At 36.0% G+C, this 15,713-nt stretch overlaps 1 protein-coding gene across 2 annotated transcripts in view; it reads right to left on the bottom strand.

The window, feature by feature from the left end:
- IARS1 (isoleucyl-tRNA synthetase 1) overlaps positions 1–15,713 on the bottom strand; it is a 90,918-nt gene that overhangs the window by 26,617 nt on the left and 48,588 nt on the right. For both annotated transcript variants that reach the window (XM_088134103.1, XM_088134104.1), the window contains exons 18-25: positions 15,560–15,643; positions 13,365–13,512; positions 10,673–10,793; positions 9,506–9,597; positions 9,208–9,285; positions 7,937–8,058; positions 4,445–4,547; positions 4,169–4,252 (exon numbers count right to left, since the gene is read on the bottom strand). In XM_088134103.1, the coding sequence (XP_087990229.1) occupies positions 4,169–4,252; positions 4,445–4,547; positions 7,937–8,058; positions 9,208–9,285; positions 9,506–9,597; positions 10,673–10,793; positions 13,365–13,512; positions 15,560–15,643 (832 nt within the window). The remainder of the gene's footprint in view (positions 1–4,168; positions 4,253–4,444; positions 4,548–7,936; positions 8,059–9,207; positions 9,286–9,505; positions 9,598–10,672; positions 10,794–13,364; positions 13,513–15,559; positions 15,644–15,713) is intronic.

Here is a 15,713-nt window from a genome sequence, read left to right as displayed (position 1 = left end):
AAAAAGGTAGAGAGTCTATTCATTGACGTGAATGCAACTCCTGCAGAAGTGTGAAAAAAGAGAGGCTCCCTTAATGAAAACCAGAGAGGTCTTTTGCTCATGCAAACCCCAAAGCATTCCTTCAAATTATTTTCAAAGCATGCCCAAGCCTCATAAATATTGTAGGAGAACCATATTAGTCTGTGGTAGCCAAAAATCAAAAGGAATCTGGAAGTACCTTTTCAGTCTAACAAATTTGCCTTTTATTTACAGTTGTTAGTCTGAAATGGTGCTACCAGACTCCCTTTAATAAATATGTAACTCTGAAAAAGGAGGTCAAAGTATACATGTTGTTATCATACATAATACATCAACTTCAGAATTTATTTTGGCTTGCTAGCTTAATCCTTGTACTCTCCTATTGTACTCTATAGCAGGGATATACCACAATTAACAACCACAACTGGGACCAGAATTTAGGTCACTAAGCAATGCAGTCATTAAGCAAATCATCATGTGACCAGACCAGATTTTATGACCCTTTTTGTGGTGGTCGTTAAGCAAATCACCATGGTCGTTAAGTGAATCAAACAGCTCCCCATTGATTTTGTTTACGAGAAGCTGGCTGGGAAGGTTGCAAATGGCGATCACTTGACCCCAGGATGCTGCAATTGTCATATGTGCAAGCTGATTGCCAAGCACCCAGATCGCGATCACATGTCCGCAGGGGTGTCATAACTTTGGGTGCTGGTTGTAAGTAGCCTTTTTTAGCACCATTGTAAATTCAGTTGCTAAATGAATGGTCGTTAAGTGAGGACTACCTGTAACATGCTAAACTGCAAATAGTACAAGATCCTTTTTTTCCTCAATATATGTGAGGATGGCTCACATTGGAAGCCCTTTGCTTCCAAACAAATTGTGCTCATCACAAATTGGGAAACATCTACAGTTCTACAAAGATCAACAGGTTGGCGTGGACCCATAAAAAGTAAGACCACAGTATTTTAGCTGATTAAAATAGCATCTTATGTTGTATCAACTGAGAAATATAACTCAGAATATTATATACTTAGCCAGTAAGATTTTTTTTAAAAAACAAACAACAGAAAATTATGGGAGAGGGATTTAAATAGCTCTAGTATATATTTTTTTCATATATATATATATATATATATATATACACACACACACACACACACACACACACACACACACATTTACAATGGTATTTAAAAGCTTGTGAACCCTTTTGAATTTTCAATATTTCCACATAAATATGACCTAAAATGTGATCTCTTCTCCACACAAGTTCAAAAACTAAATAAAGAGAGCCCAATTAAACAAATGAGTCCAAAACATGATACTTGTTCATTTACTTATTGAGGAAAATGATCTAAAGCTATATAACTGTGTGTGGCAGAAGTATGCAAACCTCTAGAATTATCAGTTCATTTCAAGGGGAAATTAAGAGTCAGGTGTTTCAATCAATGGGATGACAATCATGTGTGAGGGTGGGAGGTACTGAATTATTTAAAGAACAGAATTCTGCATATCCACTACCAAAGTCTGGTCTTCACAACACAGATATGTGGAAATGCTTCATGGTTCAAACAAAGGAGATTTCTGAGGACCTTCAAAAAACAATTGTCAATGCTTACCAGACTAGAAGTAGTTACAAAACCATTTCCAAAGGGTTTGGACTCCACCAGTCCACTGTCAGGCAGATCATATACGTCTTTTGTAATTTTATATGTATTTATCATTTTAATGGAACATATGAGCCACCCAGAGTCCCCCATTAGGGGGAGATGGGTGGAGATAAATTAAATAAAAAACAAACAAGCAAGCAAACATACAAATATAGGCAATTCAACACTACTGCTGAGTGGTCAACCAACCAAGATCATACCAATAGCAAAGCATGTAAATACTCCAGGAGGTCTCAAAGAATCCCAGGGACAAAGCCACTACTCTCCAAAAATAACGTTGCTGCCTGTCTGCAGTTTGCAAAAGACCACATGGATAAGCCAGAAGACTATTGCAAGAATGTTCTGTGGATGGATGAGACTAAAATAGAGCTTTGGGGTTTGAATGAAAAGTGTTAGGTTTGCTGAAAGGCAAACACTGCATTTGAGCATTAAGAACCTTATCCCACCTGTGAAACATGGTGGCAGTATCATCGTTTGGGCCTGCTTTGCTGCCTCTGGACCAGGAAGGTTTGCCATCATTGATGGGACTATGAATTCTGGAACTGCACCAGCAAATTCTACAGGAAAATGTCAGGGTATCTGTCCATGAACTGAAGCTCAAGAGAAAGTGGGTCATGCAGCAAGACAATGACCAAAAGCACATAGAAGTTCACATACTTTTGCCACACACAAATAAGTAGCTTTGGATCACTTTCCTCAATACATAAATGAACAACGTAAAACATGTACAATGTTTTTGAGTCATTTGTTTAGTTGGGTTCTCTTGAACTAGTTTTAGGACCTGTGTGGAAAACAAACAACATTTTAGGTCATATTTATGCAGAAATATTGAAAATTCAAAAGGGTTCCCAAACTTTTAAACACCACTGTATATAATTCCTATACATCAGAGCATCTCCAGCAATTGTACAATAGTAAAAATTCATTTAAAAACAAAATACAGTAATTAGCATAGATAAGATGCCATAAATAAAATAAAATATAATATAATGACCAAAATGTATTTGCTAGCACTATCTCAAATGTCACCATGAATAAGAATGTTTTTATTGTGGACCTAAGTACTAGTAAGATCTAGAACTAACTGAAAAGGCCCTCTTCCTGATCAATGTCAAATTAAGAACTACAGCATCATCATCATCATATTTATTTCATATCATTGACCAATAAAAATACATACAATAAAACAGACAACAATATTACCCCTTTCATCAATAACTATTAGCAACCATTTGCAGGCGAAGCTTACACATTATGTAGCAAAATTTTGCAGCTTTTAAAGAAATAGATTTGTCTTGATAATAATGCAAGTAAAAAGTATCGGAATGCCCGGAGAATTTAAATAAAAGAGGGGTAATCAGCTGAAAGCGAATGTCCCTATAATACTGACAAGACAAAAGAACATGGACTGTGGTTTCAATGGCACCTGTACCACAGGGGCAGTATCGAATATCATAAGGGATTTTCCTGAATTTTCCTTCTAAAACAGCATATAGTATAACAACAGAACTACAGCATATAGTATAACCATCAGGACCTTTGAGGAAGATCAGAACAGTCAGGGTGATTTATTTGGGAAAAGGAATTATCTCAGGTATTGTTGTTTTCAAACTGTTTAGGGCTTCATAGATTAATACCAGAATCTTAAACCTGGACTGATAGAAAATTAGCAATCAGTTACAGTAAGTCTTTCAACAATACTGTTATAGACAATGGTTCTTCCCATGAGATATGTTATTCTATTATAACTAGGATTATTTTTAATCCATTGTCTTTGGAGAGGGAAATTCTAAATTGGGTTCATGTTGTACTAAGTTTCTAGCCAACATTGTTAATTGCTCCTCAATCAATATTTGCAAGGCATTCCTAAGACATTTTTCCTGTTTTTTACCACCTATGTTATTCTAGGCAAAGTTAGGTTACGACTGATTAATTAAATTTGTGAAGGGATAGAGTCTTATGGGACCCATTCCTCCTTTGATCCAGCAATCCTTTCAACAGATAAAATTTGTCATGTTGGATTTTCTGCATACATTTAGATAATTCTTTAATTATAATGAATCTATTTAAAGCTGGTCTTCTAGCATTTTATGCAATACAGGTAGTCCCCAGGTTAAGAATACCTGGGTTACAGGCAACCCATAGTTAAGAACAGAGCTTACTGTAGCAAAATCTGAGTTAAATACACAATGATTCAAATTAAACACACAATGGTTCGAGTTCATTACACAATACTACTTACGCAGTATTATACAATTCCAGCTTACATACAAATTTGATTTAAGGACAGACTTTGAGAAGGGAACTCATTCTTAAACTGAGGACTACCTATACAGACAAGCATTTAACAGTGGCTGAGTAACTACAACAATACTATTGCTATTTTTGCATGTGAACGATCATTATGACCTCTTGTGCTTCTTGATTTGGCAAACTGTCTGAATATAAAAGAGAGTTTTTGATACGCTTGTTCATCTTACCTCAAGTATGTACTTTTCCAAGGACCTGATATCTTCCAGTGCCTGAGAATCCTGATGGATAACCACCACCTCTTTCAATGGATACTAAAATCAAATTCAAGAACATCAGTCCCAAAGAAGAAAACTGCAAAGCACTGCAAAGTGCCATTTTGGCTATTTAATGTATTTCTTTATAGTCTACTTTCTGGAGCTCATTGATTTGCTTCTGTGTTTCTCTGACAAAGTCAATAAGTAGTTATAGAAGAATTATGTAAAAGAAAATAAAGAACATCTTACCTTTACTGGAATGGTTTTCCTATCTCTGATTACCCGTCCCAGCTCGATAACAGACTGCATCCGAGAAACCGCGCTTTCTATGTTTTTGTCAATCAGGTCTTCTCTAGATTGAAAGAGCAAACACGTATTTTTACTCAATACATGCAGAGTTCCAAAAACAGCACTCTGGATCATATTTTTGTAAAAGGGTATCACGGTTGTTGCTGGCTGCTAACTCATAAGCAGAAGCTTAATCCTTTTTTTTCTCTCCTGTCATGGATGGGTATATTCTACAGATCTTCCCATTGACTATAACAGAGGATAAACTACATCACCTCAAAGGCTGGCATATCTTTTAGTGATTTGGAATCTGCTGGCACAATCTTTTCCAGCTCCTGTCAGAGAACATGGAATTGCCGCTCCCTGACCAGAAACAGAGGGCCTCCTTTTTTGCCTACAGAGAGCTCCTTTTCACATGCTGTGAAAGAAATGTCTTCTTGCCTCAGAAGTGCTCTCCCAGGACTGAACTATTATTTAACTATTTGAACCATGAACATATGGGATTAAAATGGTATAGACAAACTGAAGAAGTAACATTAACACTATTATGACCAAACATTACAGCAATACAACCAAAAACACTAAATATAAGATCATTCATTTCCAAATATATACATCCAACAAGCAATTGCCAGAAATTGGACACATTCCCATTCAAATAACACAGAAAAAAATAAACAGCAAACTAAAGACTTCCCAGGAGAAAAACAAAGGTTCACACACTCATGACCAAGACTTGCCAGTTTGGCTCCTTTACAGCCAAGTCATTATTAAATGTGGAGATGAGGAGAAATGGGATGTTCATTCCTAATATACAGACTCAATCATTGTTATAAACTTTAGAGGAGGGAGAAACCCTGCTTTATTACAAATTCTCTATTGAAAACAAGTCAAGTCAACTACAAAGGAAGTCAATGCACAGTATTTTTTCAAATTACTTTCACAAATGGTAATAATCTTAGGCATCATTAATTGAAAAAACTAAGAAGGCAACTGGAACTCTACAAATTAACTGACAGCCCTGTAAATAACCATAGAGCTTTCTAATATACATTATACCATATTTCAAAGCCATATTTTATGCTTTAAAAATCCACATCACTGTTAGAAGAGATTTTTCTTCTCAATAACATCCTTTTTATTATCTTGAGAAATTCCTTTAGCAGCCTTCATTAATGACTCAGAGGTATAAAGCTCTCAAAATAGAAAAAACAAATAGCACAAGCAATAATGAGAGACATCCAAAGTCAAGCAAATCCTTTTTGCCAACCATATTAATGAAACAAGCATCCAGGTGTCAGGCAATTTTTCGAGATAGCCACAATGCAGCATGATCAGAATATGCTAAGGAAAACAAAACAAAGAAGAAGCAAGAGATCTTCTATAGCAGTGTTCCTCAACCTTGGCAGCTTTCAGATGGGTGGACTTCAACTCCCAGAATTCCCCAGCCAGCAAGGATCATGCTCTACAAGAATGGGATATTTTCAAGGGAACAACCTTTTACCTCTTATTGCTTTATTATCATTTAACCCTTTCTCTCCTTCAACATGTTGCCTCATATGCTTTCGTAAATGCTTCATCAAGGTTCAGTTTTCTCTAATAGTATAATATTATCTTTTTACCCAATAAATCAGCCAGAATTCTGGCTATTTTAGAGAACACAATGAAGTACAGCAGCATAGAAATTTTACAACCAGAATGGTTCTAACGAAAGTCTAATTTTGGATCTGAAGTGGCAGAACTGAGCTCATAAGGTGAAGGTCTCACACTTCCTCTCCCAGAAGCTTTCTGCATATCCTGGTCTACAGGGTAGTAGTCTGGTAGTTCTCACTGCCATCATTATCTTCTAGGGAGCCCTCACCTGGCATAGTCTCCATATCCCCAGCATATGAGACAGATGAAGTTGTATTTTGGGGATAAATTCAAAGTAATCATAAAGCAAAGAACACCTTGGGATTTCTAGTAAGTTTTTTACACAAAAGAATGAGAGTTGGCATTTTAAAATAACAGATAGCGACACCTGGGGTTATAGGAGGGAAGCAAATTCAAATATTCCAAGATGTGTCTCCAGGAATGCCAAAAAAGAAGAAGAAGAAAGAATCTGCATCCCCAACAGCCATATAAAGAACTAAAGAATTAAGATACAGATGAAAAATCCCATTTGTGCTAGAAGTCTTCTTGGATACTAAAAGGGTAACCCATAAAGTCAATTTCAGAAGCCGCCTCCTTGCTTTAAGCATTAGCTGCTCAGAACCTCTTGGATAAGGAATGTTCCACTTCCAAAATGGACATGGTAGATAAAGAAGGGAAATTAGATACAGCAGCAAACTGAAATGGAGACAACATTGATTTCAATGAATGTAAATGGATTAAATTCACCAAATAAATGAAAAGGGATTTTTCAATAAATTAAAAAAAAACAAAATGCTGATACTGTTTGTTTACAAGAAACATATACAGAAATAGGTCATGCCTATTTGTTAAAACAGAAAAAAATAGGACAAAACTAGACACAGGAAAGACTAAGAAAAATGGAATTGCAAATCTATCTTAAATCACCAGCTTGGGAAGTAATGGACCAGTTTAAAGACAAAACAGGAAAACTCTTAATCCTGAAACTTAGAAAAGAAGACAACATCATAACATTAGCTCCCATTTATGCTCCTACCAAAAACAAAAGACGATTTAAAAATATTTTTTCAAATGCTCATAGAAGCAGAGGAGGGAGAAATACCAGGAGACATGAACGGAGAATGGAGTATTAGATTCAAATCTAGATAAATCATCCGCTAAAAGTCTTTCAATATATGGATGAGCTGACACTGACAGACACATGGCAGCTATAAAATACAAAAGGGAGTGATTATACTTTTTTTTTTCAGAAAGACACAAATCATACTCCATAACTGATATGTGTTGGGTCTCTAAGGCCATAACACCATCTATCAAAGAAGTACAGATCCTTCCTATGACATCTGCTGATCACCATCCAATCTTAATAACATGGTTTCTTGGAGAAAAGTTACACTTTAGATGGAAGATGAATGATAGGTTGGTACTTCAGGAAAGCATGCTACAGAAATACAAAGAGGAATTAATTTCTTTTTCTAAACAAAGAGACCACTAGGAATTTTTGAGTTTGAGAGACAAGCAAAGCTTACATAAGAGGACTTTTTATAAAACTTGCAGCAAAACAGAAAAAGGAATACATCAGCCAAAGCACAACAGGAAGGGAAAATAAGAGAAGTAGAACAGAAAGACTAGAACCGCTGACAAAAAGAATGAATGAAATCATAGAGATAAAGGTGATGCCACAAACATGGGAAGAAGCATATATAACTTTGATTCATAAAGAAGTGAACGATCTGGAGAAACTACAGTCATATAGACAAATGCACAGAATTCCAACAGTACAAAACGCTAAACCAAGTTGATAATTACAAAGTTGCTCACCTAACTTGAGGAAGCATGAGGTAGTGAATGCTATCAGTATTCTTCTCCTGAACACAAGCTGGATCAATAAGAGTCTTCAAATTCTGGTACATTAGTTCGGTAATAAATGGAGTATACGGTGCCTGAAATGACAATGTTGTCTTATCTTGCATGATGTTGCATATTCTAAGTTCTTGATTGATTATAAATTTTACTGAGATGGTTGTTGAACCTCATCTACGTCCTGTTTCTACGTTAAATACTAACAGAATTTACACAATGGAAAGAAGAGAGTCCTGCCAGCAATCAAAAGTGTACTTTATTCATCTGCTTTCCTCCATCACAAACTATAAGACAGCTGGAGATACATTATCTTTCTTCCATCCAGCGGCTGGACTCCAATTTTCAATGTAACATAAAGCAATCTAATCAACAACATGAGAACACAAGCTGTGATAGCTTAGCTGGCAGTAACTGGTTCTCTACAGGATTAGCAATTATCCTGAGAAATCAGCGAGAACAGGATGCACATTTATTGTGTTTTATATCAGCTAAGATATATTAGAGGAGGACTGGTCCTCTAACCTCCACTTTAAGTTGGAGAGCCACAATATTTCCTGCAGAGGCCTTCAGTTGCCACACAAGTAGTAAGTGCTGGTGTCTAGGGTTACCCCACACTTACACACACATATACCATAACAGCTACATTCCCACTAAAAGGGAAGAGAAAATTACAGTAAAACCTCCCCCTCTCAGAAATCTTTTGCACAACTGCTGCTTCTCCTGCTGGATATTAGCAGTAAGAATGCAATTTTTTCTTATTCTCCAGTGAGTTCTGACATAACCATTTCTTTTGCCCTTCTCTTCTCTTCTCTTCTCTTCCCTTCTTTAGTTTCCTTTTAGCATAGCTTATTTAGACTGAAATGTAGAAGTACTAGTATTATTATCATTCATATTGTTTAAATAAAACTCAATTTTAAGGAAAGGGTGCATTATCAACAAACTGGCAATCAAATCTGCCCATATGCATTAAAGAATACTACAAATGCAATTATCACCTTCAGAATTATCTATATTGAATGTTATTGACCTGACTGCAAAAAGGAAATTTTTACTAACGCTCTAGTTAGGAAGAGTGCATTTTTAAAAAATTAAAATTCTTAGAAAACTGAATTTGGTCCTATAATCACAAACTGTACCCCTTCAAAATCATTGTATATATACAGCTTTGGCTACAACCACCTCTATCTAAGCTAATATTAGAATTAATGAAGATTATAATATTTTCTCACCATAAGTCTGCACATGGAGTAGAGAACACTGAATAAGGTTTCTAAGGCCATAATGCAATCTTCTGTTCCATTCTCACCCTACCCATTTAGAGACAGAACAGTAGTTAGACATTTTCATTTTTAATTTGTTCACATGTTTTAAGCAAAATAGCAATCACTTTTAATAAAATATGAATTCCATCAAAAGCAACTATCATTTAAGCCACTTAGATTTATTATTTTTTTAACTGAAGCAGCATAAAAGCAACTGAAATAAATAAACGTCATGAATATATACATTGGAAAAAAATTAACCTACCTTTAACCTCCTACGATTCATTCTGACATACCAGTTGGTTAGAATGTCTACAAACTTAACCAATCGAGGAACTACTGTATACAGTCTGTAGGCTGGAAATTAAAGGGGAAAAAAATGTATAATAGTCTCTTTTCATTTCAGACTCCTTTTCTCACAGAACATTTGAGAGTTAAAGAATTTGGTTTATACTACAACAATACTGTACAAAAAATTAAAGATATAGGTAGCAAATCTCTTAATTTAAGTTTGCAAATCCACTTTCAATCCCGGATTCAAACTTGCATTAACAACAACCACAATTGATATGGGTACACATACAAAGCTAATTTTTGCTTAAGGTCAGTAATGGAAGAATAGGAATAAAGTCTACATTGGAGAGTAAGGGGGAGCCATAATACACGGGGGATTCATTTGTAGGGCACCGTTTCCATCAAGCCAGCAGTCTCTGGGAAGATGCTCCCCTGAGTTCCTGTCAAAATCAAAGTATTTGCCTTTTCTTTATTGATAACTATGTTGCAATGAAGGGATGAAAATATAAACATACATATAGATACACATACGTGCACGCACACACGCACACACCTCACTGTTAGAGCTTTAATCAGTAAGATTTTTGCATGTAAAATATTTATTTTTAGCAGTAGCAACTAATACTTTGTCCTCATCTTTTTATTTTGCTACTGTATTTATTCAGTTTCCACTGAACACTCAAGGCAGCTAATATTTAAAAATAAATATACTCGGTAACTAAAGATAAAAGCAAGGTACTAAAATTACACATACTAAAATGAGATACTTTGTGTTGGGGGGAGGGAAATGGCAGCAATGAAAATGATGTAATTTGTACAATCATCTCCCAACCCTCTGAACTAGGTGCATTTGGAGGAAAACAATGGCTAAGCTCCCAAGGGGAACTGTATTGTAACTATTATGGCAGCAAAAGATTTTTTAAAAGCAACACACGTCAGTAACTGGCAAAGCAACTCTCTGTAATGATGATAAATTTCATTTTCTTTCTCTCAAGTTGCATAAAAAGCTGACCAATTTCATCAAACATTCAACAAACCTGTATAATCTGAGGCCTAATCAGACTGAACATGCACAGATATGCTAGGCAGACCACCACAAGGCTAATTTGACACTTGAACATTGAGAAAACGTACATACCCGCCATTTCAGTTCTGAAGAACTGAATCAGTGATTGTGTGAAGGAAAGAATCCATCTATCCATGATGTTGTTGCTTTCTTTAACTGCATTCTCATTGTAAAGGAATTCCTTTCCATCTTTCTATGAACATGGATACAAAAAAGAAAACAAGGATTATAGATTCGTTGCATGGAAGATGTTCTTAACTAGAACTTTTTTGATCTTAGCCAAGGGGTTCAAAGCTGGTACAGATGTTTCCAGCAATATAAATGAAAACACAACTCCCGATTCTTGCAATTCATGTGGAGCCAGTTGTAAATGTCACCATTCTTAGGAGAAGTTCTCCTAATATGCAAACAACTGCAGATATCCTGTTTATTTATAACAGATCTCCTTTGAATGCCACTCTAAAGTCCTGGTCACCTTAACAACTATACCATCATGCTATGCTAAGAGAATAAAAACTTTCTGTACTATATAGTATCATCAGTTCAAATAGCTTGGCAAGGATATCATATTAGTTTCAATTGCGTTAATAAGGTTGGAGACTTTTAAAACTAGTTTTATAAGAAATAGATGCTTTCAAGTTTCTCATTTAAGGACCTTTCATTTGGACTTAGCTCCCATTATACAATTTATTCATAAATAAATTATTTTATTGGCATAATCGCCAAAGCACCTGAGTTATGCAAATACATTTTCTAGGCAATGAGCACAACTATAATAAGACCAATATTTTGGCACCAAAATGTAGCTCAGTGATTTAACAAAAGAAAAAAAAAGTAAAATATTAGGGCAAACTGAGTTGCTGTATTGTGAACAGGGCCTGGGGAGCCTCAGAAATAGCTGATTAATTATAAAACTTTGAAGATCTCCCTGTAAAGGTGACTGCTAAAAAAGTAAAGCAATTTTCATTACTACTTTTTGAAGTCTGCTGCCTTTATCACAAGGTCTCCAAAGTGATTTTGAAAACTCAGATATCATAAGAGGTGTATAATTACAAGCCCTTCAAATGATCAATTTCCCACAGGCAATATCGTGTATTTGAGAGTATAACTGTATCTGTGATAAAGTTTTCCCTACCTAATAACCCATCTGCCAGTTTCTCTGCCCAATGAATTTTGTGAAATGCAATAGTTGCTGAGAGCACAGATTAAATCTTAAGTGTGACAGACACAAACATTCATTTAACCAGGAATCTTCAACCAAGTTCTCAAAGAGAGACAGAGAAATCAATATTTAATTATATTCATTTAGATGTAAGCATTCTATAATGTTATCAACATGTTCTTTTTGTTATTGTTGCTATTACTGAAATTCTACAAATCAGACACACTATCATAACAATTAACTGCATATCTATTACCATATTAACGCACATATCAATTCCAAAGACTGATCCCAGAAGCAGAAGACACATGCTTATGATACTGGTGGGACAAGGGGCAATTTGCCATTTGCAAGTCTTATTGGCTTATCCCAGCTTGATAGGAAATTCATGGTGGCAGTGATTTTCTTTCATGACAGTTTTTTTAATTTATCTCACTGGTTACAATAGAAGATAATATAAAGCTATGATAATTCAAAGATGGCAGAAGTACGGTGCTCAATCTAGGACTTTGACAAGGAAAGAAAGGGGTTTGGATTCAGTAGATACACAAAAGTTTCTGCCATCAGAATTTGGATCACTTAGTTTCAGAAGCTTCTGAAGACCTTGGTATATTATTATATTTAACCAATCTAGGATCCAGGTAAGTTTAAATCCAAATCCTACAATATTTCCTTATATCTGTGCATAGGATTACAGCCTAAAAGCAATTATTTCAGAGCCATACTCTTAAGGAGCCCAATGAACTACTTTTAAATCCAAAGTACTACCTCTGATTTTCTGCTCTCAGGTGTACTTCCATTATTTATATGGTTGCTCACATGTGTTCTGGTAGCATCTTTTCCAACTAACAAATTTTATTCAAAGGAATAAGCTTTCATGAGCTGCATCTCACTTCATCAGATGCACAGATCCACTCCAACATCTCTCTCCTACAATTCAGTGAGGAGAGTGATGGACTAGGTGACTTTTCAGGACCATCAAAAATACATTCATTGATTCTGTAATTCTTTACTGCTTTTTCCTCTTCTAACTAGCCTTTATGGTTATTTAATTTATGTGCACAGCCCAGAGCTATTCTTGGACGTAAAGATGGCATTGGGGACTGGTGCTCTGCTCTGTAACTTCTAACATTTTTATTAAATATTTTTCAAAATTTGCACAAGAAGCCTTCTAAGCCCCAACAGAGATGTCCACAGGCACCCTACTCTGAGAAACCCAGCCTTAGCATCTGCCATTAAATGTTTAAAATGGAACAGAACGATATTAAGAGCAATAGTTCCAGGCCCAAGTGCATCCCTACACCAAATCTGATATTCTAATCTTTGTGACAAGGGCTCCGATAAATGCAAAAATACGCTACAATTCCATTTAATTTTAAAATTGCACTGATGCATTTTGAGTGTACTTTGATCAGATTAAGTCAGTGAAAACTGCCCAGAGTCACTGGGAGCCAGGTGGCATATGAATTTAATAAAACATCACCATCATCATCATTAAAGAATACACAAGCTGATAGCATACTGTATGACCAACAACTGCATTTTTAAAAATGCAACATAATAACAGCAAAAAACCACTGGCAATATCTGAAAGCTTTGTACCTTGAGTTGCAGAATGACAACATTCTGAATCAGGAAACGATACGCATTATACCAGGGTAGGAAGACATCTTTGAGCACATCTCTAACACCTTCCTCTTTAAATCTTAGGTTTTCTGCTCTTACTACTGGAGAATTGATAAGGTACAACCTACAGCAGCAAATAGAAATTTAGAGGAAACTTGTTCTGGTAAGAATATTCAGCAGCCCCTTTAAACACGTGTACCTCAAAATTCTGACAAATCTTTAACTCGTACCCAGGGAAAATATATTGATGTTGCTTAGCAACATTGTTAACATACAACTTACCCTATTAAAACAGCAGCCCTATTAAGTGGTATTAATGTAATTGCAAGCCTTCCTCACAAATCTTAGCTACATAAAAGAACATTAGCATTCATAGATCAGCCTAATGTACTTTTAAGATATTTTATTAATTACTATCCTATTTCTAATTTTGTCTGCTGAATGCAACTTTAGGAACACATTTGTAAAGGACTTTGTTCTCAACTCAATGAGCAATGATTCATTTCAAATATTTTTTTCCTGCTTTCATGCAGCAGCTTTGCCCAACTTGGATGCTTTCCAGGCACACTCCCAGAATTCCCATTTAGCATAATTATGCAAGATTACCATAAAAACAACTTTTAGCCAAGAGTCAAAAAAACAAACCAACCCAAAATGTTCTTAATGGCTGAAGATACACCAGTCATACCAGTGATTCAGAAGATGCTCAATAAACTTACTAGTCGTGTTCACGTGACAGAGCTGACCCAGCTATCCCTTATCTAGTCAACTGATTCATCCTTGTGCACCAGCAGCACATAATCTACAATCCCCAAGTTAACTATATGTATTTTTTTCCCCAACATTCCATCTACTGTAAACTTATTTCCTCTCTCTCTCTCTCTTTCTTGTTTTTAAACAAAACAAGAACAAATTTAATCCATGGTTATGTGATTGGCTCACCCTCACCATACACCAAAGTCAGGTATTTACCCATCTCTACCATTTTGCCTCTGCAGGGGGGGACGAGGATGGGGGGGGGGGATTAAAAAGAGATGGTGTTCCTAGAAAAGCCTCACTTTTGCAGAGCCCTTCTAAGACTTTATCTATTTTGATATTGCAGGGTTGGCATGCTCCAAGTTCCTTCAATTAAACAATATCATCCATCAGAACCCGGAAGTGCACCTACTCTGTAGCAGTGCCTGCCCTCTGGAATGAGGTCCCCCACAAGATCCAGATGGGCCCCAGTCTGCTGTTGTTTACAAAAGCCGTGAAGTCCTGGCTCTTCACGCAGGTCTTTGGCAAGGAAGAGTGAGACCCCTCACTTCATTCCACCTGGTCTGTCACACTTGTCATCTTTTATTGACTACATTGTAATCTCCTTGATTGTTGTGAGCCAGGTGGCATACAAGTTTAATAAATCATCATCATCATCATCATCATCATCATCATCATCATCATCAACAACCACCCTCAGGTAAGTTATTTGCATGGTATGATTGATAAAACAAGGTTGGTTTAGATCTCAAAACTCTTGCGGCTCTTTTGGGCTAAAACTAACTCTTCTGGGTTATCTGGGATTAATACTATACTAACTTCTCTGATTAAGCACATTGTATGAATGGGGTCTGTTAATACTTGCCCTATTTCCTATTTAAAGTTAATAACTAACAAACACTTATCTACTTATTTAAAAATATGTTCTAACAGCTTGCCTAGGATTGCTTAAATGCTTTTAAAAAAGGTGGAAGTAGGAAACATAGGTTTAAAATTATGTTCTAAGGGATGGTGTTATTCCATTATGCCCAGGTGAGACATTTGTATGAAACAACCAAATAAACTGAACCAGCTCATAAACCAGAATAAGAATGCATTGTGCCATAGCACCTTTCTCATTATAGTCTTTTTCTGACATTTTAAAATTTATTTTCATGTTCACGCATTTGAAAGATACTTATATATTACCAGTGCATGAGCAGCAGCAAATAGGACAAGCTGTTGAAAACCAAGCGTTGGCTGAATGTTCCTTAGCCAACCTTCCCGAAGCTCCTCTTTTTGAAATATAAAGAACTATAATTCTCACTACTGCCAGCCAACATGGCTGATAGCCATGCTAGCCCAATACATCCTGAGGGCATCAGAGACTAGCAGAAATGAATGAGAACAGGAAGAGAATACCAGCACGTTCGTACCTCAGTGCATCAGCCCCATAAGAGTTTACAATTTTTGTTGGATCTGGGTAATTCTTCTTTCGTTTGCTCATCTTTTGCCCATCACTAGAAGGAATTAAACACAGGAACGATAACAAAGCATACCTTTCTGGCAGTTTTCACATTAACTCAACTA

Source organism: Python bivittatus, unplaced genomic scaffold, assembly GCF_059951505.1.
Source record: "Python bivittatus isolate LINGU-HERP-01145 unplaced genomic scaffold, Pbiv_v1 ctg000080_np1212, whole genome shotgun sequence".
NCBI classification, from domain to species: domain Eukaryota; kingdom Metazoa; phylum Chordata; class Lepidosauria; order Squamata; family Pythonidae; genus Python; species Python bivittatus.
This window is presented reverse-complemented; position numbering and strand designations above follow the sequence as displayed.